Source organism: Telmatherina bonti, assembly GCF_933228915.1.
Source record: "Telmatherina bonti genome assembly, chromosome: 13".
Classification (NCBI taxonomy): domain Eukaryota; kingdom Metazoa; phylum Chordata; class Actinopteri; order Atheriniformes; family Telmatherinidae; genus Telmatherina; species Telmatherina bonti.
The window spans coordinates 31,922,254-31,948,765 of NC_136611.1; the positions used below are offsets into that span (position 1 = coordinate 31,922,254).

A 26,512-nucleotide genomic window follows, 5' to 3' on the forward strand; every position below is an offset into this window, starting at 1 on the left:
GTGTATATAATATATACACACACACACACACACACACACACACACACACACAGAATGTAGTTACTTTTAAATCCAGGTTAAAAACGTTTCTTTTCACACGCGCCTATGCATGACATCTGCAACTTTTAATTAATTCTGCTTTTAATTGTTTTAATATCATTTATGATTTTATTGTTATTTTAATATCTGTTTCCTTGACACTGGGTACGGTTACATGGTGTTTAATTCGGAATTAAATTCTGGTATTCTCCTCCGAGTTTACATGGAAACAAGAAATCCTAACAGAGATTAACATGGAAACACATCCTTACTTAAATCGACTTTAGATGGGGGGGTTAGGAAAGGCGGGCGTGACGTACTAACATGTACTGGAAATAAACAGTTCGCTTCTTGCTTGTTGTCTTTTTGGTCACAACAATAACAACTACATACTAAGTACCAGTTTTATCGCTATTTTTATTATAATTATGAAGCAGCAGCTCGACAGGAACACACTGCTTCACTTTTTTTCAGCAGCTGAGAAGGAGGAAGATAGACTACCGAAGACAGGAGGCAAAACAAAGCGTGGAAAATGTGCGTCATCGGGACGGGACAACATAACGAGCATGTGCAGAAATAACTTCGAAAGTTTACATGACAAATTAATTATTTGGGTTTTATAGTGCAAAAAAATAAAAAAATACAACCACTTACTTTAGGATTAAGCTTAATAACATCTGCATTTGGAACGAGGTGTTTACGTGGTCATTATCCATCAGTTCAAAGCAAAATAAACTTTAAAACGCCCATGTAAACGTGTCGGGCTTCTTGTGTTCCAGAGTGAGAACAGCAACAATCTGACCCGACTGATGGTGGTAGTCGTTACATTTACACATCTGTTTGCCGTGTTGTGAGGACGCCGCTGACTGAGCTGCAAGACTGACACAAACCTTTCAGTCATACATCTGTCACTGTGTTTCACACCAGCAACCTGCATGTAAAACACATTGTGAACAAAGTGCTGAGCAGGTGTTTTCATGATGATTTATAATCTTATATAATTACACCAAATCAGAATGAAAATGATCTTTAGGTTTTGCATGCAAAGAATAATTGTCACATGCAGAAAAACTTATTTCATTAAAGAAAGAAAAGGGAAATGATGAACATCATTTATGTCCTCACCTTGTCCAACATTCTCCACTGACACTAAACACTATCATGTGTGTAGCCTAGCTTTGCTGCAGGCAGTGAGTTTTCACATGTAGCCAAGTAACACCTTATCAGGAGCAGAATGTGTTTCGGAGGAGAGGCCAGGACACCGACTTGGCTCCATCTGCCTCTGAATAGATGCTTGGCTGTCAGGGACCCAACATGCCAAGCCTGGTCGTCTCTACGGCGCAGATATCCCACCAGAGGCGGATCCACCAACGCTGTTCAGGAACCAAAACGTCCCGCTGTACGCTGGCCACGACTTCAGTCACAATGAAGCCGGGAAGCGGAGGAGGGGGCTTCATGTGCTCTGAAGCAGCCAGAGACCAACAACAAGCTATTGGATTTATCAATCATTTACAGATTTGCAGAACTTTAAGCTCCAGTTGGAAAATTGAAGGCAATATATTGGCAAATACATGAATATTAGGTTTCTCCATTTCATGCATGAATGTATCAATCATAGTCTGGAGAAGAGACCCCAGCAGGAGAAGCCAATGTACTGATTGTCCTCTCAGGCTGACCGCTCGCTGCGTTTTACCCTGCCTTTGACTGTGGCAAAGAACCAAAGCACCCCTCCATCAACAGCTACTTATAAAGCCCTGAGTTTACATTCCTCACAAGGACATGTATGTATTGAGGCCCTCATGAGGAATTTGAAATAAGTACATTAATCCCTCCATGCATGTGTGGTAGCAGGCCAATGGTAGATCCATCCACAAGGACCAATGGGCTCCAAAGCGTTGCCAAACATAACAAACCCCCTGTAATATATTTACAGGCGACATCTTCCTCTGCGTAACGCTGCTGTCTACTGATCCGGCTGCCACACAAAGTACTTTTCAGTATGATTTGGGCCCAGCTCGGGCTAAACATGCTTGCCATCTTATTTTGGACCAAAGAAGAAAAAAGTGACTTCTAGTAACGGGGAATGAAACGATTTATGGGATGAGCTGTGCCCCTGAGGCTCCCGCTATGAAGTGTGGAAGATCTGTGGATATTTAAAAGCCATCTGTGGCTGACCATCCTAATGTGCGGTCTCGAAAGGTTTTAGCATTTTAAGCAAACAAAATGTGCTGTGGGATATGGCTGAGGAATGCTCCGGATGAAGCTGATTTCACAAGGGGGGAAACGAGGGGAATAGTTTTCTTGTTGAGACGCATTTCCTAGAAAAAGCCTCTTTTCAGATCAGTGGCACATCCTCACTCATTGAGCAATGCTGCTGGTAACTTGCTCGACTACGTGGTTTTTTTTCCAGACTTAATCAACTCAGAAGGAAACTGTGATCCTGGATATGTTTAGACACTCAGACCTGAATATGTTCACTGAGTTTGATTCCAGCATTTCCTTCAATGTTTACTGGAAGCCAGGCGGCAGCTGGAGCCCTGTGTGTAACCGTCACTGTCGAAACTTCCATTAAAACTCGATGCAGAGGGACTGATACGCAGGTGGTTTCGTCCATGTCCCGCATTGGTTGCAAGCATAAATTGGTCTGCTTTTAAAAGGACTTGGCAGAAACAGAGCAATAATCACCAGGGGGCGGAGTTTGTAGCTTACACACAACGAGCAAAAGGAACAAATCAGAGAAGAGGAGGAGGTACGGGAAGAAGATGGCGCAGAAATTGCCAGATAAAAAGCACCCGAAGAAGAAATAGATGCAGTAGTTAGGGAGAGCAATGTGAACAACTGTAGACATGGCAGGAGCATTTGAAGAGGGGCGGTGGGAGTGTGTCTGCAGCTACAGCCAACAAGCGTGTCAAAATGTGAACTCTGAACTGGACACTGCTGGATGAAGGGACTGACAACCACAGTAATGTAGAAGATGCATGAAAGTATGAGACCAGCGATACCACATGTAAGGGATCAGAGATGGACCTTAGATCTGCTCAAGACATGACAGCTTGCTTGAGGGCCTATGGATGTGTCCTTGTCCATGGGGGGGGCAGCCCTGGTATGGCACTGCTGCTACACTGGTTTTACTGCCCTACGCTGGTTTTGCTCTGGGCAGGCTGGTCTTCTCTTACCCTGCCAGGTTCAGCATTGCCATATCAGGACTGATAATTACAAAAAAAATTAAGAATAAAAATATTCAGAATATCAGAAGAAGCCATGTATTTAACATGTCTCTTGTCAGAGCAAATATGGCAGTTCAGTACGCTACGATGCTGGACACACAAAAAATACTTCAAATGAATTTCTCTCTGGGATTAATAAAGTATGTTTCCTCCATTTCATATATAAATACATATGTAGGCATACATATACACATATATCACAAACGCACACACACATCTAATGCACGGTGAGCAGATCAAATTAAAAAGCTAAATTACAACAAAAAGCTTGTCTTCCCCACAAACATCTGATTTCTGTTGGATTTCTGACAGAATTATATAAACTTCTTTTCAGGGTTTGGAGGTAAATCATCCCTGCTGTTACTCTGACCAGAGGGGGGGCCAAGTTGGATCCAGGAGGGTCACAGTGACGTGACAAAGAGATAATATACTGATGGATTTTTGGGATAAACTAAATAGAGTAATCTTAAATGTAACTTTTTTTTTTTTTTTTTATAAATGAAACAACATTTTTCTGGGCTTTTTATTTTGTTGTTGTTATTTAAAACAAGGGTGAAATTTTAGAGTATACCCTCTTCTCAAGGGACCACTACACCACTGAACACACCGACTGCATGATGAAGAGAAAGCACCATTCCTTTGGATTAGCTGCTGAGGTTGAGTTCTGTACAGCAAACTTTTCTGTGCTTAAATGTGTCAGTCATAAAGGAAGCTGGATAATCCTATAAATACTTTAGAACTGATGTTATCAGTAATGAAAAAAATTACCTGGATGTGGCATTTGTCTTTGAATGCAGACAGGACACTTAGAGAAGCCAAACTGGAGCTTTTATTACCATCAAAACCATTTTACACTTTAGCCAAATCAAAATCACTCAGATTATTGGAGAATTCTTTGAATATGAACTCAGGATACTCACCATGTTGGCTTTTATCTGGTCAGGCTTCTGTCTTCAAAGATGGTGACCTCAATCTTTTGAAGGAAGTCAAGGATGAGCAGCTGCAGAGAGGTCTCAACTTAAAGCAAATACATCTGGAACAACATCCCTGCAGATGAGATGCAATAAAAAACCTGAAGCCTTTAACAACGGTCTAAGTTAATTAGCCTACTTCGCCAGATTAGCACTAAATATCTTCAGAAATAAAAAAAAAAAACAGGTTTCTGTCTGGTGTTTATTGTTGTATTAAGACTCCAGCTGTGGTAAAAATACAAAAAACAACCAGAACATGATTATAATCACAACCACTTGATGTCCATTGCATTAGATTAGAAATCAGAGGATTACACCAACGCATCACGTTAAGGTGTAAAGATTTCCTAAACCGGTAACATAATAAGATGAATATCATAGCATAATAAAAACTGACATGAAGGCTCTTCACAACGTTTTTCCCACCAAATGAAGTGGGAACGACCTTAAAAACTTGAAGAAAAACAACAACTGATGACTGTGTGTGTGTGGTAGAAAAAACACTAAACAGACACACTTATATCCAATACGATGCCTTTAGCATACGACTGTCATAATAATCAGCCGTTTCTGCCTCCTCAGAAGAAACAAGGCTGAAGTTCACAGATGTGAATAATTAATTACATTTACACACCTTAAACTGACCCTAAACACCTTCCTGTTTCTAGTGAGCAATAAGGACTGTTTATCCCCGTTAAATGCATCATAACCTGCACAGCCAGCGACTAATGACACGATGCAGCCTCGCTTGTTTGCACCGAAGCTGCAGCACGTTTCTAACGTTTGCATCAAATTAGCCTTATAATTAGAAAGAAGCAGAGTGTGATGCTTTACACTCATCGTCCCAGTTCCTGCTGGCTAAAGTGCACAAAAACTAAAGAACACAGCTGATTTATGCAGAGTCATGCGCTGCCAAGTGTCTGGTTAGAGTAACTTGGTAATGCTAGCAATCATTATCATTTGGCTTGAGCAACAAATTCAAAATGAACAGGAGGGTAAAACTTAAAAATACATAAAAAGGTCCTGTTTCAATGCAAAATGGCAAAACTAAAAACAACCGCATCATCACACAACAACAAATATGATCACGTTTTCTTGTGCTGAATGTTAATGTAAATCCCAGGTTCAGGTGAGACATTCCTGCTGGTTGCTCGGTGTTTCTGCACCAGTCAGCACAGCAGCGCGGAAGTGTCGGAGAAATATCCCAGATCACCGACAGACCTATAAAATCATAAAAAAAAAAAAAAAAAAAAGGAGGAGCGGGAACAAAGCTCAGCTGTGAACAATTTCAGTCATATTTCGTTATCCCTAATCTCCTTTTGCCACCCAGCTGCGATTAATTGGGTTGTTGAGTCACCCCTTCCTCCCCCCCATGCATACGCCGGGACAGCCAGGATGTTGGTGCACCCACTGATTTTACACAGATGCTATGGATTACATATAACTTTTATCTAATTTTTATAGCATATCCCTTCATAGCGCTGGGTTTCCTGTAAGCTGCTTTGACCGCTGCCTTCTATATTCATCTAGCAGCACTTAGAGGGGGCAGCAGGCCTATAAATCACCACAACCATTAGGTCATTGTGAAAGCTCCTTGTTCCACTTATATTCAGAACACCAGCTCTGTTTCTGCTCCATCCTCCTTCGAACATAACGAGCTCGGTGTCTGAATGAAAACCCTTGTGGTTTTCCCTCTTGGCATTGTTTATTAGAAACCTGAGTGTAAGGTCGCTCCTTTTCATTTACGATGCGTCCTGATGGAGGCGGAACTTGCTTAGCGGCGATTCGCACGGAGGTGAGGATACGACTCGCAGGCCTCTCTCGATGGGGTCGGTGAGCAGGAGGCCTCGTGGCGCGTAGATCTTGTCATTCTGTTCCTGAATATACTTTGCAATCTTCTTCAAAACCTAAAAAAAAAAAAAGGAAAAGCAATCATGTTTCACTGAACATTGTTCTCTGATAATTCAATGAACAGCTGATGAGTCTGAAATGTCTACAGTGCAGATAAATAACCTGAGCTTAGTTAAATATGGAGGAAAAACTTCCATGTACAAAAACGCCCGGAACATTTTGGCCATTGGTTCAGCGGAGCACATATGACAGAAGCCAGGCCTGTGCTGTCACCAGACTGAAGTATTTCTATTCAGCTATACATTCATATTTGGGAACCCAAAGAAATCTGAAGCCAAGTCTGAAGCAAGCCGTAGCAAAAACAATCTCCTTCTTCTCTGTAGAATGGTAAATGGACTTGTACTTATATAGCGCTTTTCTAGTCATGCAGACCACTCAAAGTGCTTTACACTACTTGTCACATTCACTCATTCACACACAAACACACACACTCATACAACACACTCACACCCCGATAGGCACATCAGAGGGCATATTGGGGTTCAGTGTCTTGCCCCAGGACACTTAGTCAGGGGAAGCCTGGAATCGACCTCCCAACTTTCCAGTTGAAGGACGCCTGCTCTTCCTCCTGAGCTACAGCCGCCCCAATGTAGGAAACTTGTTGCATGTGGATCTTTGGCGACATATTGTAGTGCTAATGCAATAATACGTTAATTGTGTTCATTTAAAAGCCATGATGCTATTGGTAGGGCTGTTGCCATGGGGATGGCTTTTTGCCTGGGTGGCCAGGGTCCAGGACTGTAACTGTGGTTGCAGCGTGGACCCCTCCCAGCTCAGATCTTGGTCATTCCTCTGGTGGCGGCCTCTGTGGTCATAGTGACTTCAGCCATGACTCTGTTTCCTCACAGTAGAGCCAAGCCAGATTATACTCATGTATTTCATCAAGGTAAGAGATTGGGGGGGGGAGTGAAAACCTGACTTGGAACGGATGAATCTGATTTTCTCGGTGTTCACCAACAGGAAGCTTTCCTGTGTTGGTGTTTATATGTGGATCAGACTGTGTGCACATATATTGCAGACAAGGACAAAGTATTACTGAAAAATAATTACTGGCATCACATGCAGCATTTTTTTTCTTTTTGTGTGTGTGTGTGTGTGTGTGTGTGTGTGTGTGTGTGTGTGTGTGTGTGTGTGTGTGTGTGGATGATTTACACAAACCTTTTTCTAAATAATAAACTGTTGTAACTGCACATCATTTTTAATAAAAGTGAAATTGCCAACATTTTCTTCAACTGTAAACCCAAAAATATGAGCTATATAACTGACTGCATGTGGGGAAAACACACATGGACCTTTGATGTCAGGTTTGAAGCTAAAACCAGATCCAAAAACAATTTGCAGAACTATTTTAATGGATTTATCCTGCATGCTAAGACAGAGGAAAAACCATTCTGCCTGAAAAAGTCAACACAAAGTAATCCTGTTGCCTTATTTGGGAAGGCCTGAGCTGGAAGATGTGTAGCAGCCCAGATACAAAGCATACACTGACTTTTAATTACACACACGCATTTGTCACGGCCGCCCCATGTACACTGGCTTGTTTTAAGTGTTCCTCAGAAAAGATCTACATACTAGCTACAATCTGCTGCTATTTTCTCAAAATAAACCAAATACCAGCCGTGTCTATTGTCAGTGTGTATTTCTTCCTATCAGTGTAGTGTGATGCTTGCTGTGTGTACTGATGTGAGCTATCAGGTTATTTATCGTTTGCTCTAAAGCACTTCAACATGGTGGTGCAAAGCCGTGTAATCAATCTTAGAAGACTGTCATGCTGTTTTTCGACGGTATTCCAGCCAAATGACATCACATAAGCTTTAAAAGATTTCAGAAAACTGTAATGAAGAAGGAAAAAAAAAAAAAAAAGGAGGATAATGTCTCATTTCAGGTTCACGCCACGGGTTACAACATGTCCCACCTTTTCGTAATGAGTTTCCATACACAGAAAGGCCGTGTACGCCGTGAGGCATCCCAGACAGCCTTCGATGTACGACTGGCTTCCCAGCTTCTCCGCCTCGGCATAAAGGTTGTTCAGGCTCCGTACCGTCTCCTCAAACTGCTGTTTGTCAATCTGAAATGCACAGAAATAAAGGAAGATTAAACAAGGGAGTACAGCCAGGTGTGTAGTTCCAGTGTGTGTGTGTGTAAACCATGTCTTCTAAGTTTCTCTCTCCAGATAAATGAGGGGTTGAACTTTTCTGGACTGGTCATACATCAAAGGAGTACTGGGCTTCTTTCCCGCATTTGGAAACACCTACTGAACTGATTAGGATGCCTCAGCGCTGCGCTCCGTGAGTGTTTCCACTTAATAACTGCCAGGACACGGCGAAAGTTGGACACACACTTTGACCATCCAGGAAGGACTGCTGATGGTTTTTCCTTCTCCAGTGGCACAGATGGACCTTGAGTTCCCTAAAGATGCACATTAGCAGTTTTCAGACTGCTTTAGAGATGCTGACGGAGGGTGGGAAATGTTTGGACTGGGACAAGTCCAAACATTTACAGACAAGTGTGTCGAAACCACTCCAGTGCTGGACCAGAACAGCTCAGATGATCCTTGTATAGCACCGAGGAGAAAATAAGGAGCCTCCAAACAGAGCAGATGTGGAGCCGGGGCCAAGAGAGAAGCTGAAAACCCTCCAATGTTCTGTTCCCTGTGCCTGAGGAATGCAACAAAAGCTCCAGCACATCCAGAGCCTTTATTATTCCTCTCATTTTCCACATCACCTGGGCATCGTTGCTTTGACTCTGGCATAGGAGTTGGCATCTTTAAAGTTACTATACGAGAACCTGACCTAGGTTTTTAAAAAACAGTCAATGATTATGACGGTTAACTGAGAAACAAACAGCAGACACAAGTCAGAGAAAGCTGTGAATGCTGCTGCAAAGCAAATATGATCACTGGTTCCAAAAAGTTAAAAGCAAATGAAATGCTTACACACACACACACACGCATTCATAGAAATGGAGTTATACAACGGTTTGGCACGCTACAGCGTATTTCATAAAGCAGGGATACAGCTAATCTTTTAAAAAATATGTGCTGGCACATCTTTTTTTTTTCCTAATACAGGACATAAGCATTCAGCATCCATCATTTGTCCAGCTGTTCAGTGTCTTTGAGTGTTTAAACTAAATCCAACCGGAAAAACATGGGAGACCACCCAATCCAGAGGGAAGTGCCGATAAACCACCACTGAGCAGTTAAAAATGTTGTGAAGCAGCTCTTTTCATGTGGTGGGAGCATTTCAAAATGTCAGCTTTCTGTCCTGTGAACTCTGCATTGTTTGGTTGGCATCGGCTTTAATGTGGCAGACAGCCGATTCCGTCTCAGTAACCTGCTCTTCCCCCTCCAAATTTATACTAATTCCTGCTCTTAATCCGTTTCCTCAGCAGTTCACATGAGGACGAAGTCCAACAAGGACCACAGAAGAGGTAAAAAGTCTCATGTGGGATATGAACCCATGAAATTCGGAGCCAAAGTGTGCCATAACCACCAGGCTACAACTTCTAACACACATGTACAGTTGTGCTTCATATTAATTCATCCCCTTTCATTAAAGAAGGAAAAAAGCAGCTGCCTGTAAAATAAGCTGAAATTGACTAAAGTAATAATAAATTAAAATGTTATGAAAATCATTACATTATTTTCTAATTCTGGTTCAATAGAAATATATATTTTTAAAAGCAAACAAGATAATTTATAACATATTACATCACTCATAAAGTAATATTTTGTTGAACAGTCCTTTAATGTTTCCGCTCCAGTCAGGTGTTTTCTGTTCCTCTCAGTCAGACTTCTGCACCTGCTGACAGGTATTTTGTTCCACTGTTCAACAGAAATGTGCTCTAATTTGTCCAGGACACATTTGTTTGTTTGTTTTCTTTAACTCAATTAAAAGGAAAAAATTGTTTTAAATTACTAAATTATATTTTTGCAAATTTTTAGTTATTGTTCCTTTTTTAAGTCTCCAGTTACTTGAGTGACTGTTGTAAATTCAGCCTAAAGGCGATGAATACATATGAGCACAACTGTATGTGTGGAAAAAGTCAAAGCTCTTCTATTGAGAAGAAGATGCATTCTACACTGATGCTTGTGGAGAACGTAGAAAAATATTTATTTTTTTTTTACTTAAAAGTTATGAAGAACTCAAGATGGTTAAAATGCTTTGCAGATATAATTAAACTTCAGCTGCTCATAGAATTATTATGTTTGAATATTGCATCAACCATTTGCCACTTTAGTTTAGACATTTTTAACATTAAAACAAATAAAAGCATTTCATATATTCTAAATAGTGAAAAATAATAAAAAAAAAAAATACCTGTGAAAACAATTTAATTTAAGCTGCACTGACAGTGAGTCTGTGATCAGGACTCTTGTCAACTTCCTCAGTTTAAAACAAAAATCACCACCAACAACACAGGTTGAGTTTCTCTGTGAAACATGGTGAGGATTCATGGCTCACCCTGGTCTCCAGCTCCGAGGGGAACTTTGTCTGGAACTGGCACACGGTGCCGTTGGTGTAATCTCTCTGAACGAAGACTTTGGCTGTGATGGCAGCCTGCTGTCTCATGTCCTGCAAGCTGTGGGTCTGCAAATCAGGAGATTAAAACTTAAAACATGACTATGTCTTGTATTCACATGGTTTACATCTAGAGTCTATGCACAGCAAGTCAAAAACAATTCAACACACAGAGGTGTGTGAAGCAGTTTCAGAATTTATCTCTACAAAAACACAACTTCAGCAAGATTTTTAGCAAGAAGTTTTTCATTTCCAAATCACCATGTTTAACGTCTTAATCAACTGCTCATCCAAATAATTCATCATGAGGAATATTTATCATTTTTAGATAATCACACGCTGAAAACAAGGACAAAGTTAAACAAATTATAGATGTCTGGGTAATATATATACATTTATTAAACAACCTTTTTTGAACAACAGTTCATCTTATTTAACAAATTCCAATCAATTAAAAGCACCCCCACCTTGGTTAAAACCACATTCATGTTGCATCAGTCTAACCAAGCTATTCTTGTTATTTATTTCTTTTTTTTGCATTTTCTTCTTGGATTGAACTCAAAAGTCTGAATACTGGGAGCACGCTAATCTTAACTCACAAGTGTCAAACTTCAGTCCTTGAGTGCCGGTATCCTGAATGTTTTAGTTGTCTCCATGCTCCAACACACCTGACTGAAATTCATAAATAGGTTGACAAGAAGCTGCTGGATCCATTTGATTTGAATCAGCTGTGTTGGTAGAAGGAAACAACAAAAACCTGCTGGAGACCGGACCTTGAAGGTCTGGAGTGTGACACTCCTGTCTTAACTAAATGCACATTTGTCATTTGACTGCACTCATCTGGAAGACCTACAAGCACCTTTTTAAAAAGGCTTATGTTTCGTCGCTTAAAGGTGTTTGATATAAAAAAGGTTTCATATAATTGCAAGCTAGTTGATGTTATTGTCATGAACAATACTCACATGTTTATTGATTCTGCATCAGGAAACTTGTGATGCCTCAGCCATTTCTTTTTAAATCCCTATTTTATTTTATTTATTTTATTTGACAAACTAACTCAAAACTATGGCTCACACATTCATTTGCTCTCTGCTAATGTTTCTTACCATCATGTTGACCAGCTTGTTTTTGTTTCATCAATCCAGAGGATGTTATCCCACACCTTTCCCTGTTTCTTTATAAAACTGAGGACTACAGCTGCCGTTCTGTTTTAGTTACATAACCACAAACACAAGTTTTTCTGTAAATAATGAAGGCTTTAACATTGATTACAATCTGTTTTAAGCACTATAGCTCACAAATCTGTTGCTTTCAGCTGATGGACATGAAGTCCAGTTACAGATGAAAATTAGTGATCAATGTAGCAGAAATTCACTGATAATGTTTTCAGTGGAAATCTGAGCTTAATCAGTTTTTGTTGTTTTGTTTATTTCTAACAAATCCTTTTAAGTAATATAATTACAGCAGAACTAAAGGGAGTGATTTATCATATCTTTCTACGGCGTGGAGATAAAGATGATTCACATAGACATAAATATATCTGTTTTATCTTGGCCCAATCTGCTGCAGACAGCTCACTAGATCCAGTTTAAGGTTAATTTAAAAGGGCTTTTTACAAAGAAACCACTCACTCAGACACCAGCAAATGCTGGCTTACATACACAGACTGGCTCCTCGTTCACTTTAATGGGAGAAAACCTGGTTAAGCGGATCATTTCCGTGACTTTTTAAGGCTTGTTAGCAGGAATCCCTGATATTTTCTGATCCACTGATCAGAAAGCGACTGAGCCGTGAGCTAGCAGGCTAACGCTAGTTAGCTTTCCTTCCGTTTCTTCATTCAGTATTTAAAAAAAAAAACTATTCCGACTCTTCTCATTTGGATTAAACATGAACATATTACTGGTAGGTCAAAAATAAATGTCAAAATAGCAGTTAGCATACCTCCGCCATGACGAGCAGGTCTTTCTGTTTTCAATAACGTACAACCTAATATTATTTCCGGGGGGAAACTTTAGTCTTACAATGATTCCGGGTTTAGACGGTAATCAAATAGTAGACAGTACCATTTGGATATATTATTACAGTATTCGTTTTATTAGTAATATCTAGTATTTCCCAGGAATTAGAAGGGTTGTCTTGCTGTAATGTTGCCACATGCTTTTAATCCGCTAAAATGTAATTTTTACACCACTGTACACACTTTGCAAAGAGCAAGGAAAAGTAATGGGTTAGGAAATTACAGTATTCTTTTATCTATAAGTATTACAGTTGTCTTGATCTGATCAATGATCACTGAGTGCTCTACCAATGTTCTTTTGTAACTTTAGCTTGTAATATTTCTCGCTTGTTGTTCTTGTCTTGTCTTGTTATTCTTGTGTTAGTTGTGTTTTAATAAAAACACACTTGAGTGTGTTTTTATTATTTTTATTTATTGTTGCATTGGCCTACCAACGAACAAAAGATGGAAATTAATTTTAACGCTTGCATATTTACATTTTATGTTTATTTGTATGCACATTGCCCTTTTAAAAAATAAATTTGATTGATAGAGAATTTAAATAGTGTTTTAAGTGTGTGTGTGTTTTTTTTTTAAAAAAGTAAAAAATGTACATATATACTTTTTTGCTAAATTAAGCTTAAGTTCATGTTTCATTCATTCATTCATTCATTCATTTTCCGAACCGCTTATTCCAATTCAGGGTCGCGGGGAAGCTGGAGCCTATCCCAGCCGGCTTTGGGCGACAGGCAGGGTACACCCTGGACAGCTCGCCAGTCCATCGCAGGGCCACACACAGAGAGACGAACAACCACACTCACGCTCACACTCACTCCTAGGGGCAATTTAGAGTGACCAATTAACCTATCATGCATGTGTTTGGATGGTGAGAGGAAGCCGGAGTACCCGGAGAGAACCCACGCATACACGGGGAGAACATGCAACATCCACACAGAAAGGCCACTGACCAAACCAGCCAAGGATCGAACCAGCGACCTTCTTGCTGTGAGGCCACAGTGCTAACCACTGCGAGTTCATGTTTCTATTTCCAAAATACTATTAAAAGTTTATAACCACATGATGCACATGACTTTGTTGCTGAGATATGATAGTTTCCAAGTTGAAAAACAAAACTTTATAAAGACTAAATAAATGTTGATATATAAGGTAATAATGCCCTCTGCAACAAATTTGTCATATAAAAGCTATCTAAATTATATACAAGTATAAGGGATCTAAGTATATTCTCACTGAGTACATGTAATGACAGTAGAAAAACATGGAGATAGAAACATTGGACAGTCATCTATATATTATTTATTGATTTTGAGAAATAGCATATGTATTTAAAACATATATTCTTGACAAACTTTGTAATTTAGGAAATCTATATGTATAAATATATTATGCATTTCTATTCATATATCACCTCTGTGATGCCAAGGATGGGGAAGATAGACAGATGAGCGTCATTCAGGCCTACCACAACACATGCTGCCCAACAGCCCATGACAGCAGGTTTCTACTGCCGGAGCTGGTCTTGCAGGAATGGCTCCCTTATGGAAACACAATACCAACAGCTCGGTCCACTCTGCTGCTATTTATAGACACAGTAGCTGCAGCGGCATCTTAATGCTGAGGAAACCTTTTTTGCTACATCTTGACAAATCATAGCCCTTAACTGAAAACAGTCAAAGAGTTATCATCATGGCAGCTTAAACAATGAAACTTTATTTTGTCCTGATTGGCCAGAGCTTTGTTAGCATGAGGGATAGAAGTTAACCTCAGCATGGAAAGGAATCTAGCTTCTGGTTATTTATACTTTTTTTAAAATGTTGTTGTCTGATTTTCAGTTTAACTATTCTTATTTACACAACAGCATCTAGCATAGAAAGATTCGCTACTTTATAAAAGGACCCAGAAGCATCTAAAGCTTCATTTCCATTGAAAAAACATATTTCAGGGAACCGGCATCCTTTTGGGGATTTATTTATGTCTTATGTCTCCATCTTAGGAACACAGGGCTGTAAATCTCCTTATGTGGATTACTGTAATTCACTCATGACTTTATAAAATGGTGCCGCAAGACCTTTAACTTGAACCAAAAGAAAAACCTCCTGATTCTTGCATTTGTAAGATTTACTCCTCAACTTGGACCTCTTGTTCATCCAAGCAGAGATACTAAAACCTGATTTAAAACCCTGGAGAACCGTTCCTTACGAGCAGTAGCGATGTGGATTGTGCTTATTGTTGTCTTAAGTTTATTGTTTTGATATTTTCATTTCTCTTTTCTCTTTGTCTATTTTATTGTGAGAGACCTTTGCATTTAATAAAGATCCTATATAAATAAACTTGGGGTGGGGTTTGCAGCACATTTCTGTTTGATCAAATATTCCCAGCAAATTATTGTAAAAAAGTGTTACGTCCAAGCAGTGTTGCAGAAGTAAGTAGTAAGTCAGACATCGGTGCTAATTCCCTCAGCAGACGTGACACGGGAGCTCTAGTTCTCAAGAGAGTTGGGATTTTGTATCAGAATGAAAATGTAACGTGGCCGTTGGCAGCAGACTCGTCATTTTTCAGATACAGGGGTCCCCCTTTTGGTAAATGCCTGCTTCCCAGTTTTCAGGGACCAGAGTTACACTGGAAACCTAACAGTTAAATATCACCCGATATCTCACCAGGCAAGGCAAGTTTATTTGTTTGCTGTGCATATGCTGTACATTTCACTGTAAACTAAGAGCTCACACTGAGAACAGAGCATGCCAGATAAGATGCAGTCACACTGAGGTGGTGCAGGGCTGCCTGATTAAAGTGTGTAATGCCCAACTGGATAACCTTTGCAGGAACCCGTAGAACTGAGCCAATGAGGTAGGACTCTGTGCATGCAGGCACACGGGAGGCTGCAACCAGAACACCTGTTCTAATGTCAGCCTATGTTGTCAGGCTTATTGGTACTGGCTTTGTAGACCACCAGCACTTGCAGGTAGCCTTGTAAGATCTGGAGAGGCATTATTGCACTGCAGGGGATGGATGTGTTTGGGTCTATCAGACGTTTGAGCAGGCTTCAGCGCAGTCATGCATGAAATTCAAAGGGAACAAGAGTCTTTCTGTGATGTGGTCGTCCTATGGGCAGCTGGACCACTTCGGACAAAATTCCGCATTTACAGTTGTGACAAAAAAAAACATAAAACAGAAGGAAGATAAGAGGAACGCTGAACTCATACTGTCTCTCCTTTCATGTCCATGTTGCACCATGTTGAACACAACTCTAGACTTTTTAAACATGAAGTCTTAACATTTAGCTGTTCTGGTTGGTCTACATAATCCCGTTATTTGTTGTGGACTTGATTCCAGTGTTGCAGCAGATTGTCAATGCCGGACCAAGTGGTCCAGTTTGGTGGAAGAGTCAGAAAGAACTGGTTCCAGGTTAAACTCCAAACCAGCGAAAAAAAACCCTCTGAACTCATATATTTAATAATCGTGTTACTAACCAGTGAATGAATTACAACATGTTCCTGCAGACAGGCAACCTGTGCAGGGTGTGCCTTGCCTCGCTCCTAGTCGTAGGGATGGGCTGCAACCCCCTCCCCCTACGGGCTTGCAACATCTGCTTTCCGCTCCTATACCAAATTTTTGGTTGTGTCATCAAATTCCATATGAGCCTAAATGTTTAATAAACTAATAAAATCCAAAACATCTCACTTTTGTCACTTGATGTGTTTTCTAAGTTCTACTGTAAGATTTTTTTTTTTTTTTTAAATCATTGCACTCTGTTTTAACTCCCACTCTGAGAAATGGGCCTTTGTTGTGCAACAAGCTGGTAAATGAAAGCCAGAAAAATCTTATCACTTGCCCACATAATTATTCAGCCATTGGCTTTCATCAGCAACCACATTAACCAGCGATGCAAAAAGCAGGAAAACAAACTCTGCATTATTCATCTAATCTCATTATTTTGGCTTTAACATAGAGTACAAAGGCCTGGCCAGAGTTTTCCAGTCTTCCACAGAAGAACTTTGAAATTTGCTGTATTTCATGCATGGATGCCTCAGTCACACATGGTTTGCATGTACCTCTCATGAGTCTTCATGCCACCCCAAATTACCAGCGTAATGACATGACGTTATTACCTCACCTCCACATGACTCACTCGCGTCACATGTGGTCGACAGGGCACGTTAGACAGCCTGTGGAAATTCAAACAATCACTTTCCTCAGGATGCTTGGAGGGGATTTAAAGAGAAACATACATGCCTCTGAATGTTTATTAGCTGTTTAATATCCTGTTTAGGGTGTCTTTTATCAGTTTGGTAGTGCTACGTCCCTCGGTTAATTCCCCGTTTCCTGTAGGTGCCACTGTTCCTTCCAGAGCTCTGCTTAAATCAAACCTCCAAGAAATCTGCAATGTCATGTACACCTGAAAAGACCAGTGTTCAATTTGTTTCTGATGTGAAATACTTCTGTGATAGACTGGCAACCTGTCCAGGGTGTACCCTATACACTCTCAAAAATAGAGGTACAAGAAAAGGACATTTCTCTACCTATAGGTACATTTTAAAGAAATGTTCTCTCAGAAGTACAATACAGGTCTTTAAGAGACCAGAAGCACACCTTCAGAGTACGAAAAAGGGTTCAAAGTGACATAAAGTACAAATTTGTACCATTTTGACCATAAGGGTACCTGCAGCATTGAAAAATGTAATGTTAATGGTTGTAATGCTACAAACTAGAGCAGAGTTGAGTGATGACAGTAGTACTACTTAACAGTCATTTACTACACCAGACAATGAAGGTCAGATGCTGCAAACTAAGTGTATGTCTGGTCAGTATTTTGAGTTTTTGAAGATTATTTCTAGATTAAAGATAAGATAATATTGCTAAGTTGCATGGACCAGGCCTAATGCTGTGAAAACATAAAAAACATAACATGAAAAGATGAGGTTGAACTTGATAAGGTACAAAAATAGACCAGAACTGAAGGGTACAGAAATGTCTCTCAAAAGAGTACACCCCCAGCGACAAGCATTTGTACCTTTTTAGGTACAAGCTGGTACCTCTATTTTTGAGTGTGTACCTCTCGCCCAGTGATTGCTGGGGTCGGCTCCAGCTTCCCTGCGGCCCTTAATTGGACCAAGCGGTTAAGAAAATGACTGACTGATGTTAAATACTTGCTTGTCTTAGTCAAGGGAAGTGAAAATTAACACAAAAAAGCAAAAAAGTCCATGTCAGGTTGCCTGGTGATGGAGTTGGGCGTGTTGTGACTGAGATCCAGGAGTCATATTACCTCATATTTCAGCCGGCTGGCGGAGAGGCATTAATCATCCTGCTAAATCAAGACAGTTTTATTGCGTTGTGTGTGAGAGTCCTTACAACACACATAACTTTACTGCTCACTTAAGAGTCATGCACCCAAAATTCCAACTTAAAGAGTAGAAATCTGTACAGATGGACATTCCTTCACAAAAACCGCAGCCAACACCTTCGCTGCTCGTTGCATTCTTGTGTACTTTTGGTGAATCTGAAGGCGGAGGTGATATTTAAAGCACATACGTGGCCAGATCACAGCAGTCTGCAGATAAAGGTCATCTTTATTGCTTACGACACAAAACCCCCAACAGCCCCAATTGTTTGATTTTTTTTCCCCCCAAAATCTTCACCTCAAAATCTACTGATTAATTTCAGCTTGGTGTTAGGTTTGCACAGAAGTTCTCCCCTTAGTTTGAGGCTTGCAGGACCTTTTGTGACTTACCCTGAGATTACAAATGGCGCCAACATCCAGTTTCACAAATGACTGTCAAACTGCCATCAAATTTGCAAGTTCTATAGTCCGTGTTCATGATTCTGAAGAAAGCTTCCTCTTTTGATGAGTAAAAAGTGACTAAATTAACACATGAGGGTTCGGCTTGCCTCTTTCACTCTGCTTTTGATTTGAATGGTTTTACCTTGTTTTCTGGTCTAACAAAAACAGCGCCAGAGACACCAAAATGTCGTTTAGCCCCATGAAAGTCCTGTAACAGAAGTTTTGACCTGAAAATTTTAAGAAAAAAACAGAAACTTCAGTTTTATAAAATAAAACTAAATTTATTCTGTTCAGTTCAGACATGAACAGTTAGACAAACTATCTAATGACAAAGACCCTTCTTAAATGTTTGCCTACCAGTAAAAAGAGTGCTTTTTGTCATTTGTCATTAATTAAACTTGTAATTTAATAACACATCAAATATGGAGAGACTGGAACCTACATATTAAAAAAACTATCTAATTATGATTGTAGTTATTTTATTAGTTAATTTAATTTGAAAATATTGAAAATCTTACATACTCCACCTTTAAATTTGAGCTAACACATATACCAGTTTTATTTAGCACGAAATTAAAACCAAATTACTTCTTATTTGTTCAGCTTATGCAAAATTTAGCTTAAAATTAAGATTTCTTTTTGTTTTCCTTTTAAACATATCCATGTTTTGCTTAAAATTAGCGTGAAATTTCAATGTTGATTCCATGAAACTTCTTAAAAATTTATTGGAGAATTACAAGGAAATTACAAAGCAGTAAAATAAAGTTTTACCAGAACGGGTGAAAATGTTTCCTCTAATCACTCTCAGTCTGTGTCCACAAACAAGCAGCTGTGTCTGTGCTGTGCATAAACTGCTTTTCAGAAGACACTTTGGTGTTTTATTTATTTTGTTCAGTCTGTTTGTTTGTTTGTTTTAAGTAATCCCCATCACTCATGTCCCTCAAGTTTAAATGCATTTCTTCCCTTCAGTGTGACACTTGAAATGACATAATTACTTCTTACAGTCAACATCAGTTTCCCCTCTTATGACATGTATTTTTTTTTTTATAGGATTTGTCTGGGAATCACATCCAGAGTTGTGACACAAACTCTGTTACAGTTGTGCAGACATAGAAAACATAATTTTGAGTTTTTCTTGAGGAAGAAGCCAGTCATGTGGACTAAATCACTTTGACAGGAAGTGTTTCTCCAATCTCAAAAATCCAACTGGAAAAATCCAATTTTTTTCACGGCTCATCTGTCTTTTTGAAAAATTCTTTGTCCAACATAAAAAGACATCAAGGAAACAAAATTGGAAAACTGAATGGATGTGTGCTGAATGTAGAGTTTCTGTTTTTGATTTTGAAATTTGAAACAAAATCAACAACAACACCAAACGTAACTCCTGCTAGTGACAGATAGGCGGACAGAAAGGTGTTACCAGGTTTTCCTCTGACTTTCTGGTAGATCCAGAAAATATTAGACCCTGAAACATACACTAACTTCAGACTGAACTTTTCTCTGATGCTGTAATGCTAATATTATTATGTTTATTGGTATAATAAATGTCCAATATCATGGTTTAGTTCTAAGATGAGCAATGTCTTTGGTCCTGCAGAAGGGTCTTATGGAAGAGGATCCTCATGGGTTGTATTTAAAGGAATAGATGAAGTCATACAGATTAAAAACCTGTTGAGCTGGATTAATATTGTCTCATGGCGGTGCCTGCTTCACATACACGATGCATAGCTGCTGAGTTTGGCACAGTTAAGGAAAAATCAGAATGTCACCAAAGGCAGTCGACTGTTTAATTTGGCTTTTCAGAGAATTTCTTCTTTCTCAACTGGACCCTTTGAAAGCTGTCTGGAACATATCAGGGGTCCATTACTTTAGTTTTTTTTTTCTCTGCCCTGTTCTTTTCTTTTAACTGCAATTAAAAGACCTAAAAAGGCTGACAGCTGGAATTAAAACAAACAAACAAAAAAAACATTGCCATTCATCTTAATTAGAGCAGAATCACACTGGTAAAAAAAACCTCACTGGTTTTGTTTACTCTTCCTAGTGTGTACTTGTGAGTGGTTAGAAATGAATGGCTAGTTATGACAAGTAGCCACAATATGTGGAAAACATGTTGTTGTCTCGCTGCCCCTCTGATGTGTTCATGAAAACATGGTCAATAATCAGCATCTTATGGTACAGGTTAGTGTAATGAGACACTGTAAAAATGTTTATTGTAACAAAATGTTGTTTGGGTCTCTGTGTCCATCACAGGGTCATAATCTCAACCTTGTGCTTGTCATTCTTAAACCTACTCAAGTATCTGTATGTAGTATTGAGGTTTCATAAAAAAAAAGTGAAAAACAGGAACATCAAGGTTACATTTGATCTTTATTCATATTCTCAGGGGTCAGCTGGTGACCCCCCTCTGATCTTCTGGTCCATGGTGACCACCATTAGAGAGTGGTGTGGTCTTCTTACTATTACTATTATATCACACATCACTTACTACCACAGATATTCCTGGCAGTATGCAGATATAATGCAGCTATGTATATATGTGTATAGTGTACTGGGCTACTGTTTCACTTTTAAACATCCATTTTCAATGCATAGTTGTAAACTGTGACAAGCCTCCTGACCTGACCAAGCTCGAAACCAGAATCTGACTGAGAATTTGTTTTTTAAGTTGAAGTTGCAGATGAAAGTGTGGAAAACCTTAAAGGCCAATAAGTTTTGGTGTTTTTATTGCGACGTATACACACACACACACACACACACACACACAGAAGGGCTGCTGTCCAAACCTTGCCCCAGCAACTTTTACATCTGGGACATGACGTTGCAGCAGGGTTTCGATTCACACTAGAAAACAAACTGACTGTTTTGAACACGCAACATCGCTGATTCAGCTAAGAAACACAAGAAGATTAAAAGAGAGAAGAGGGCAAAAAAGTCATCATAAAATCATCTTTTGAGAGCGCTAACAGGCCAGGCAGGATGCAAGATGGATGATGAATTAGCTGTCGATAGGGGGTGTAAAGGGAAAATGGCAAAAGGTCTGTAGTGCGTCTTCACATATGTAATTTTTATGAGTAAAACAAGACAGTAGCTATAACCTCATGAGCTGTAATTTAGTTGCAATGCAGCAAAAGCTAACAGAGAACTCCTTACTAACTAAGGTGTTACAACTGTCTGCAGTTTGACCTCATCATCTGACAAGTCCCTTTAACTGATCATGCCTCTGATCTTTCTGCATTTATAACTCCCGACAACTTTATGCAGTACACTGTCATGGCCTTTGGTATGTGCAATGTACCCGTGACCTTCCAGAGGCTTGTAAATAAAGTTTTGGTGGATATCCTAAACTGTCTGCCTACTTGCACGACCTGGTGGTATACTCTGGCTATACCTGTCAAGTTCTGGATTTTATAATACTTCTCTACTGCTGTCCACCCGCTAACTGATCTCCTCAGTCCTAAAAATGATTTTCTGTGGACAAAAAAGTGTCAAAAAGGCTTTTGAACATGTGAAAACTCTTCCTTTTTGTCACGCACCCATGCTTGCTGCCCCTGACTTGTCCCGTCCCTTCAAACTCCAGATAGATGCCAGTGCTGTTGGGACTGGGGCTGTCCTGTTGCAAAAAGAACTCACAAGGAGTCGATCATCCAGTTTGGTTTTTTTCCAGAAGTTCAACAAAAATCAGTCAAAGTATTTCACAATTGAAAAAGAAGCCTAGCCTTGCTGCTGACCTATATCTTGGTTGTAGTCCTCTGCCAGCTGTAGACTTCACCGACCACAAGCCGCTTGTCTTTTTGTCACACACCATTTGTTGGTCCAGGATTACAATCCAGAAATACGACACAATGAAGGAACTGAAAATGTGTTCGCTGATGTCCTGTCCAGGTCCTGAGTATTGCTTTCCATTTTTGTGTGTACATTTTAGATTTTTGCATTTACAAAACACGTTTTGTAGCTTCACGAGGGGAGTGTTACAACTGTCTTCAATTTTACCTCATCATTCCTCTGTCACCTATGCAAATCATGACTTGGCTGGGATTGGCTCCCTCTCATCACCCTTCATTCATCGGCACTGTTGATTGGCTGCCCTCCGGATCAATAGCAAACACCCCCGTATAGGAAGAGCTGCAATTCTTCAATCCGTGGCAGCTGTTTTGTGGAGACAGGTTGCCCATCTACAGACTGGCTGGTTTGTGCAGAGTGTTTAGCAACATTTGACTGTCTGTAGTTTTGCAAATTCTGTATGAAGATTGAGCCTAGTTTTAGTTTTGCTTTTGGTTTTTGTGTTGTCAGTTTTGCTGCTCCAGTTTGTTTATTTGTCTCCTTTGTTTTGAGCTGCATCGCCTGCCTTTCCCTTCGGCTTGTCCAGCTGTTTTGTTTGTGGGACAATAAATTCCCTAAACCTTAATTTATGTCCTTTTACCCCTCGCATGCCGGGTTGTAACATGAGGTAAAGTAAGTTACACACCTTTAATGAAGTGATCGCTGAAAACTCTGGAACTTATTTCCACCTGGTGCTGTGCACTGTGGCCTCTGGAGCTAAACGCAGCCTTTTAGTCAATAGTTTAGGCATGCTGCATGTCAGATGCATCACAGAAAAGTCTTGTCATGGCTCTTTGCTAAAAATATATGCCAGGTCTACTTATGCTCAACAGTTCAGATAGAGCCAGACAGGAAATCAGACACAGGAGCACTGTAAAGCATCATGATAAAATCCCACATGCATGTTTGCAATCGCTGAACTCTGTAAACATTACAAGTGACACTGGCGTAGAAATCAGTCGTTCAAGAGTGCTCAGTGGCTTTTTTTTTTTTTGTTATTATCTAGGACGACGAGACGTTAATCCGGGAAATGGAGAATCACAAGATTTAAATGACACCACAGATCCTTTTTACATGCTGAAAGAAGAAGGTATGGACCAGTTTTGGGAGTGTTTTTTGAGTTTAACATACAACATATGTGTTTTTTTGCAATACATAATACTCATCAGTCAGGTACATGATATACGTACTAAAATAACTTGTAATTTCACAATCTGGTGGACAGTCATTCCGACTGGAGTTGCGGATGCCTCATGGCTTGCATGCCCCCTGTGTGAATTACCACATAGCCAAAGAAAACGTACATGGACCTGGTGGAAACTGCCGTTTGATTTGGCTCCTTTCATGTCTTTCACATCTTTTGCAGAAAATTCTGCAGTTACTCTTTTTATAGTCTTCACAAAGAACCCAGAAGAAAACTTGACCATTTTCACGATTCGGATGATTACAATAATCACAAACATAAGGCAGATTGACCACCCCTTCATGTTATTCATAAGTTATGAGGCTTATGGCATCCTGTGAGCCGAGTTGGTGGATCCAAGAACCAAAACTGAATTATTCACACGGCTGATTTAACGGGAAGGCTTTGGCATCTGCTGCAAGTTTAAGTCTGTTTTGTCACGGCGTTCTTATCCATGACTGTCTCCCTGCCACTACAGTTTAAATCAACCAGTGGGATTATTCTGACCACCATCTTTTCCATCATCAAATGTGAAAGAGTGTGAACATTTAGCCAACACAGTAAATGTATATCTGTTGCATGGTTTAAAATACCAAAAGGGATTAATTTCATTGTGTTGTCAGGGCTTCTCACAGCTCTGATTCTACTTGCACCAACTTCAACCACTTGCACAAACTCTTACTCTTCTCAGAGGAGGCAAATTAGACTGATCAAAGCAAACCACAGTCTTTGTACAGATCTCCTCCCAACGCTGTCGTAATTATGAGCTTCATAAGAAACACCAAAGACAATCAGAATGAGTGACTTGCACAAACTAAGCTGTCTGAAAGACTGATTGTGTTTATCCCTCAACAACCATGTGACTTCACACAGCCCGGGATGGAAATGTCTTCTTTCTTCTCTTTCATTACCCTGCATGCAGCATTGAGTCTGTTTGTGGGAAATTATTGTTTTTTTTCCCCTAGATTGGCAAACAAAGTGGTGGCAAAGCATGTTATCAGAGCAATAAAGTTTCACATAAATATCATCATTGTGCATGACAACTCTTTCAGAAGATCATTCCTGTCTATAGAAAATGCACATTTTTATTACTGATAGGAAGACTGCCGATCTGTCTGAGGTGCACTCTGCCTCTTACCTATTGCTGGGACAGACTCAAGCTTCCCCGCAACCCTGAATAGTAAAGAAAATAAATTAAATCCGTTTCTTACTTTCTTTATCATCTCTGAAGACGTTATCCACAAGGGATGCATGCAGAACTGCCCATTTATTCCCAGCGTGTCAACACAACATCAAATCAACCTGTTAAACAGAAAAATAATCACCTATATAGATATGTCAAATGATACCTTTCACCTAATGCCCTGATCTTTTAAAGCCCCACTTCTGACATTACAAGCTGTCAGAAAACATGTAAATGAAAATCTGTGGAGAAGAAGAAAATGAGGGGTCGGACAAGGCTTGTCAGGTGGGCCATCCCCTAAGAAAGTTAAAAAAGGAAGTAAGTTGTTTTAGGGTCCAGTATGTGGCACAGTATTTTGTCTTAGGAGGTTAGCTTTTGTTTTTCTGTCTGGTAGTGGTTGTGGTAATCTGAAACCTTGTATCCGACCACAATGACTTGCATGTCTAGCTTCATTCTGGGGTCAGTCTCAGCCTACGGGGGCTGGGAAGTGCAAAACAAATTCAAATTTCAAAAAACACATTTTAAAATTTAAAAACAAAATTTTATTTTGAAAACAAATCTACAATATAAATAACAAATTTCCATTTCAAAAACCAAGTTTAAAAAAATAAAAACTTAAATAAAAAATAAAAATCCCTTTTTAGGAAACAAATATAAATTTTTAAGAACAAATTTATATTTCAAGAAACATTTTTACATTTTTAGGAAACAAATATACATTTTAGAATAAAAAAATTAATTTAAGAAAACAAATACCCGTTGGAGAAAACAAATATATATTTCAGGAAACAATTTTAAAAGAGCCGAGACAATCTACAATTGGCAGAAATCCCGAAACAAATTAACAAAAGGAAGCTTTATGCGGAAAGGGAAGGACTTAAGCCTGTTACATCCTCCACGAGAAGCAAGAACTGAGTTCTTGTTCTCGAGGCTGCAAGAACAAGAAAAAACGTCTTGTTCGGCAGGTCCATACATAGTCCACAAGAAGCAGGTCTGCAGCGGGGAGGGATCACTGCGGGGGGCGATGTCTGCTTTTATACGCGATGAACCCGGTTGTTACCTCCGCCGAGGAGGTTGTTTTCCCCTGCGTCTTTTTGCTCAAGATAACTTAAAAGGTTATGGAGGGATTTTATAAATATTTCAAGAGTTGTTGCAAATGTAAAAATGAAGAACTGATTAAATTCTGGTGGTGATCCGGATCACCCTTTTGGATCCAGGATTTTTTTAAAAGGATTCTTAAACATTGTGCTTGGTGGAGGGTTCCGCTCTCCGAGTTTCTAGTTTCATATTTAACGAGCAACTTCGTCCGCGGCAGGACGGGTCGTTCTTCTCGGGGCCTCGAGAACAAGAAAAAAGTTCTGGCTTCTCGTGGAGGATGGAACAGGCTTTCCTGTAGTGGCTCAAGCACCGGGCCATGGTGCAGCTGTATGCAGGTGCAATTCCTGTTTGTTCCTTTTGACAAATCATGTCAGATAGTCGTATTTCTTCTTACTTACATATGTGAACCGCTTTGAATAAAAAGAATCAGTGAAATGACTTTTATCATTTTTCATATTTGAGTTTCTGATTTGTGAAACCTTTTTTCTATTTGTGATATTTAAGTCCAGGTTTTGAGGAGTAAGTTAAGTGTTGTAGTTTTTTGTCAGGACCTAGTCCAATGTGGTCCAGATGCCAAAAACATCATAAAATGATCCTAATTTGCATTTACACAATGCAAATTAGGGACAAATTAGGGATGATGTTTTTGGGCAAAAAGGTGTAAATTGCACTAAGTTGGCTCCACAAAAAGGGCAAAATATTCTACCATAGTCTATTCTACTGTCATTTAGCTGTTGCTTTTATCCAAAGTGATGTACACAT

General features: G+C 39.6%; 1 protein-coding gene across 2 annotated transcripts in view; it reads right to left on the reverse strand.

Moving 5' to 3' along the window:
* Positions 1–12,651, reverse strand: part of LOC306764763 (golgin subfamily A member 7-like) — a 16,162-nt gene extending 3,511 nt beyond the window's left edge. Inside the window, exons 1-5 of one of the 2 annotated variants that reach the window (XM_079252000.1) lie at positions 12,613–12,651; positions 10,615–10,740; positions 8,064–8,216; positions 6,043–6,144; positions 4,187–4,239 (exon numbers count right to left, since the gene is read on the reverse strand). In XM_079252000.1, coding sequence (XP_079108126.1) covers positions 4,198–4,239; positions 6,043–6,144; positions 8,064–8,216; positions 10,615–10,740; positions 12,613–12,621 — 432 coding nt within the window. In that variant the 5' untranslated portion in view covers positions 12,622–12,651 and the 3' untranslated portion in view covers positions 4,187–4,197. Of the gene's footprint in view, positions 1–4,186; positions 4,240–5,794; positions 6,145–8,063; positions 8,217–10,614; positions 10,741–12,612 lie in introns of those variants that run through there. The other variant, XM_079251999.1, reaches the window with a different exon arrangement.
* Between the last annotated feature and the right edge of the window lie 13,861 nt (positions 12,652–26,512).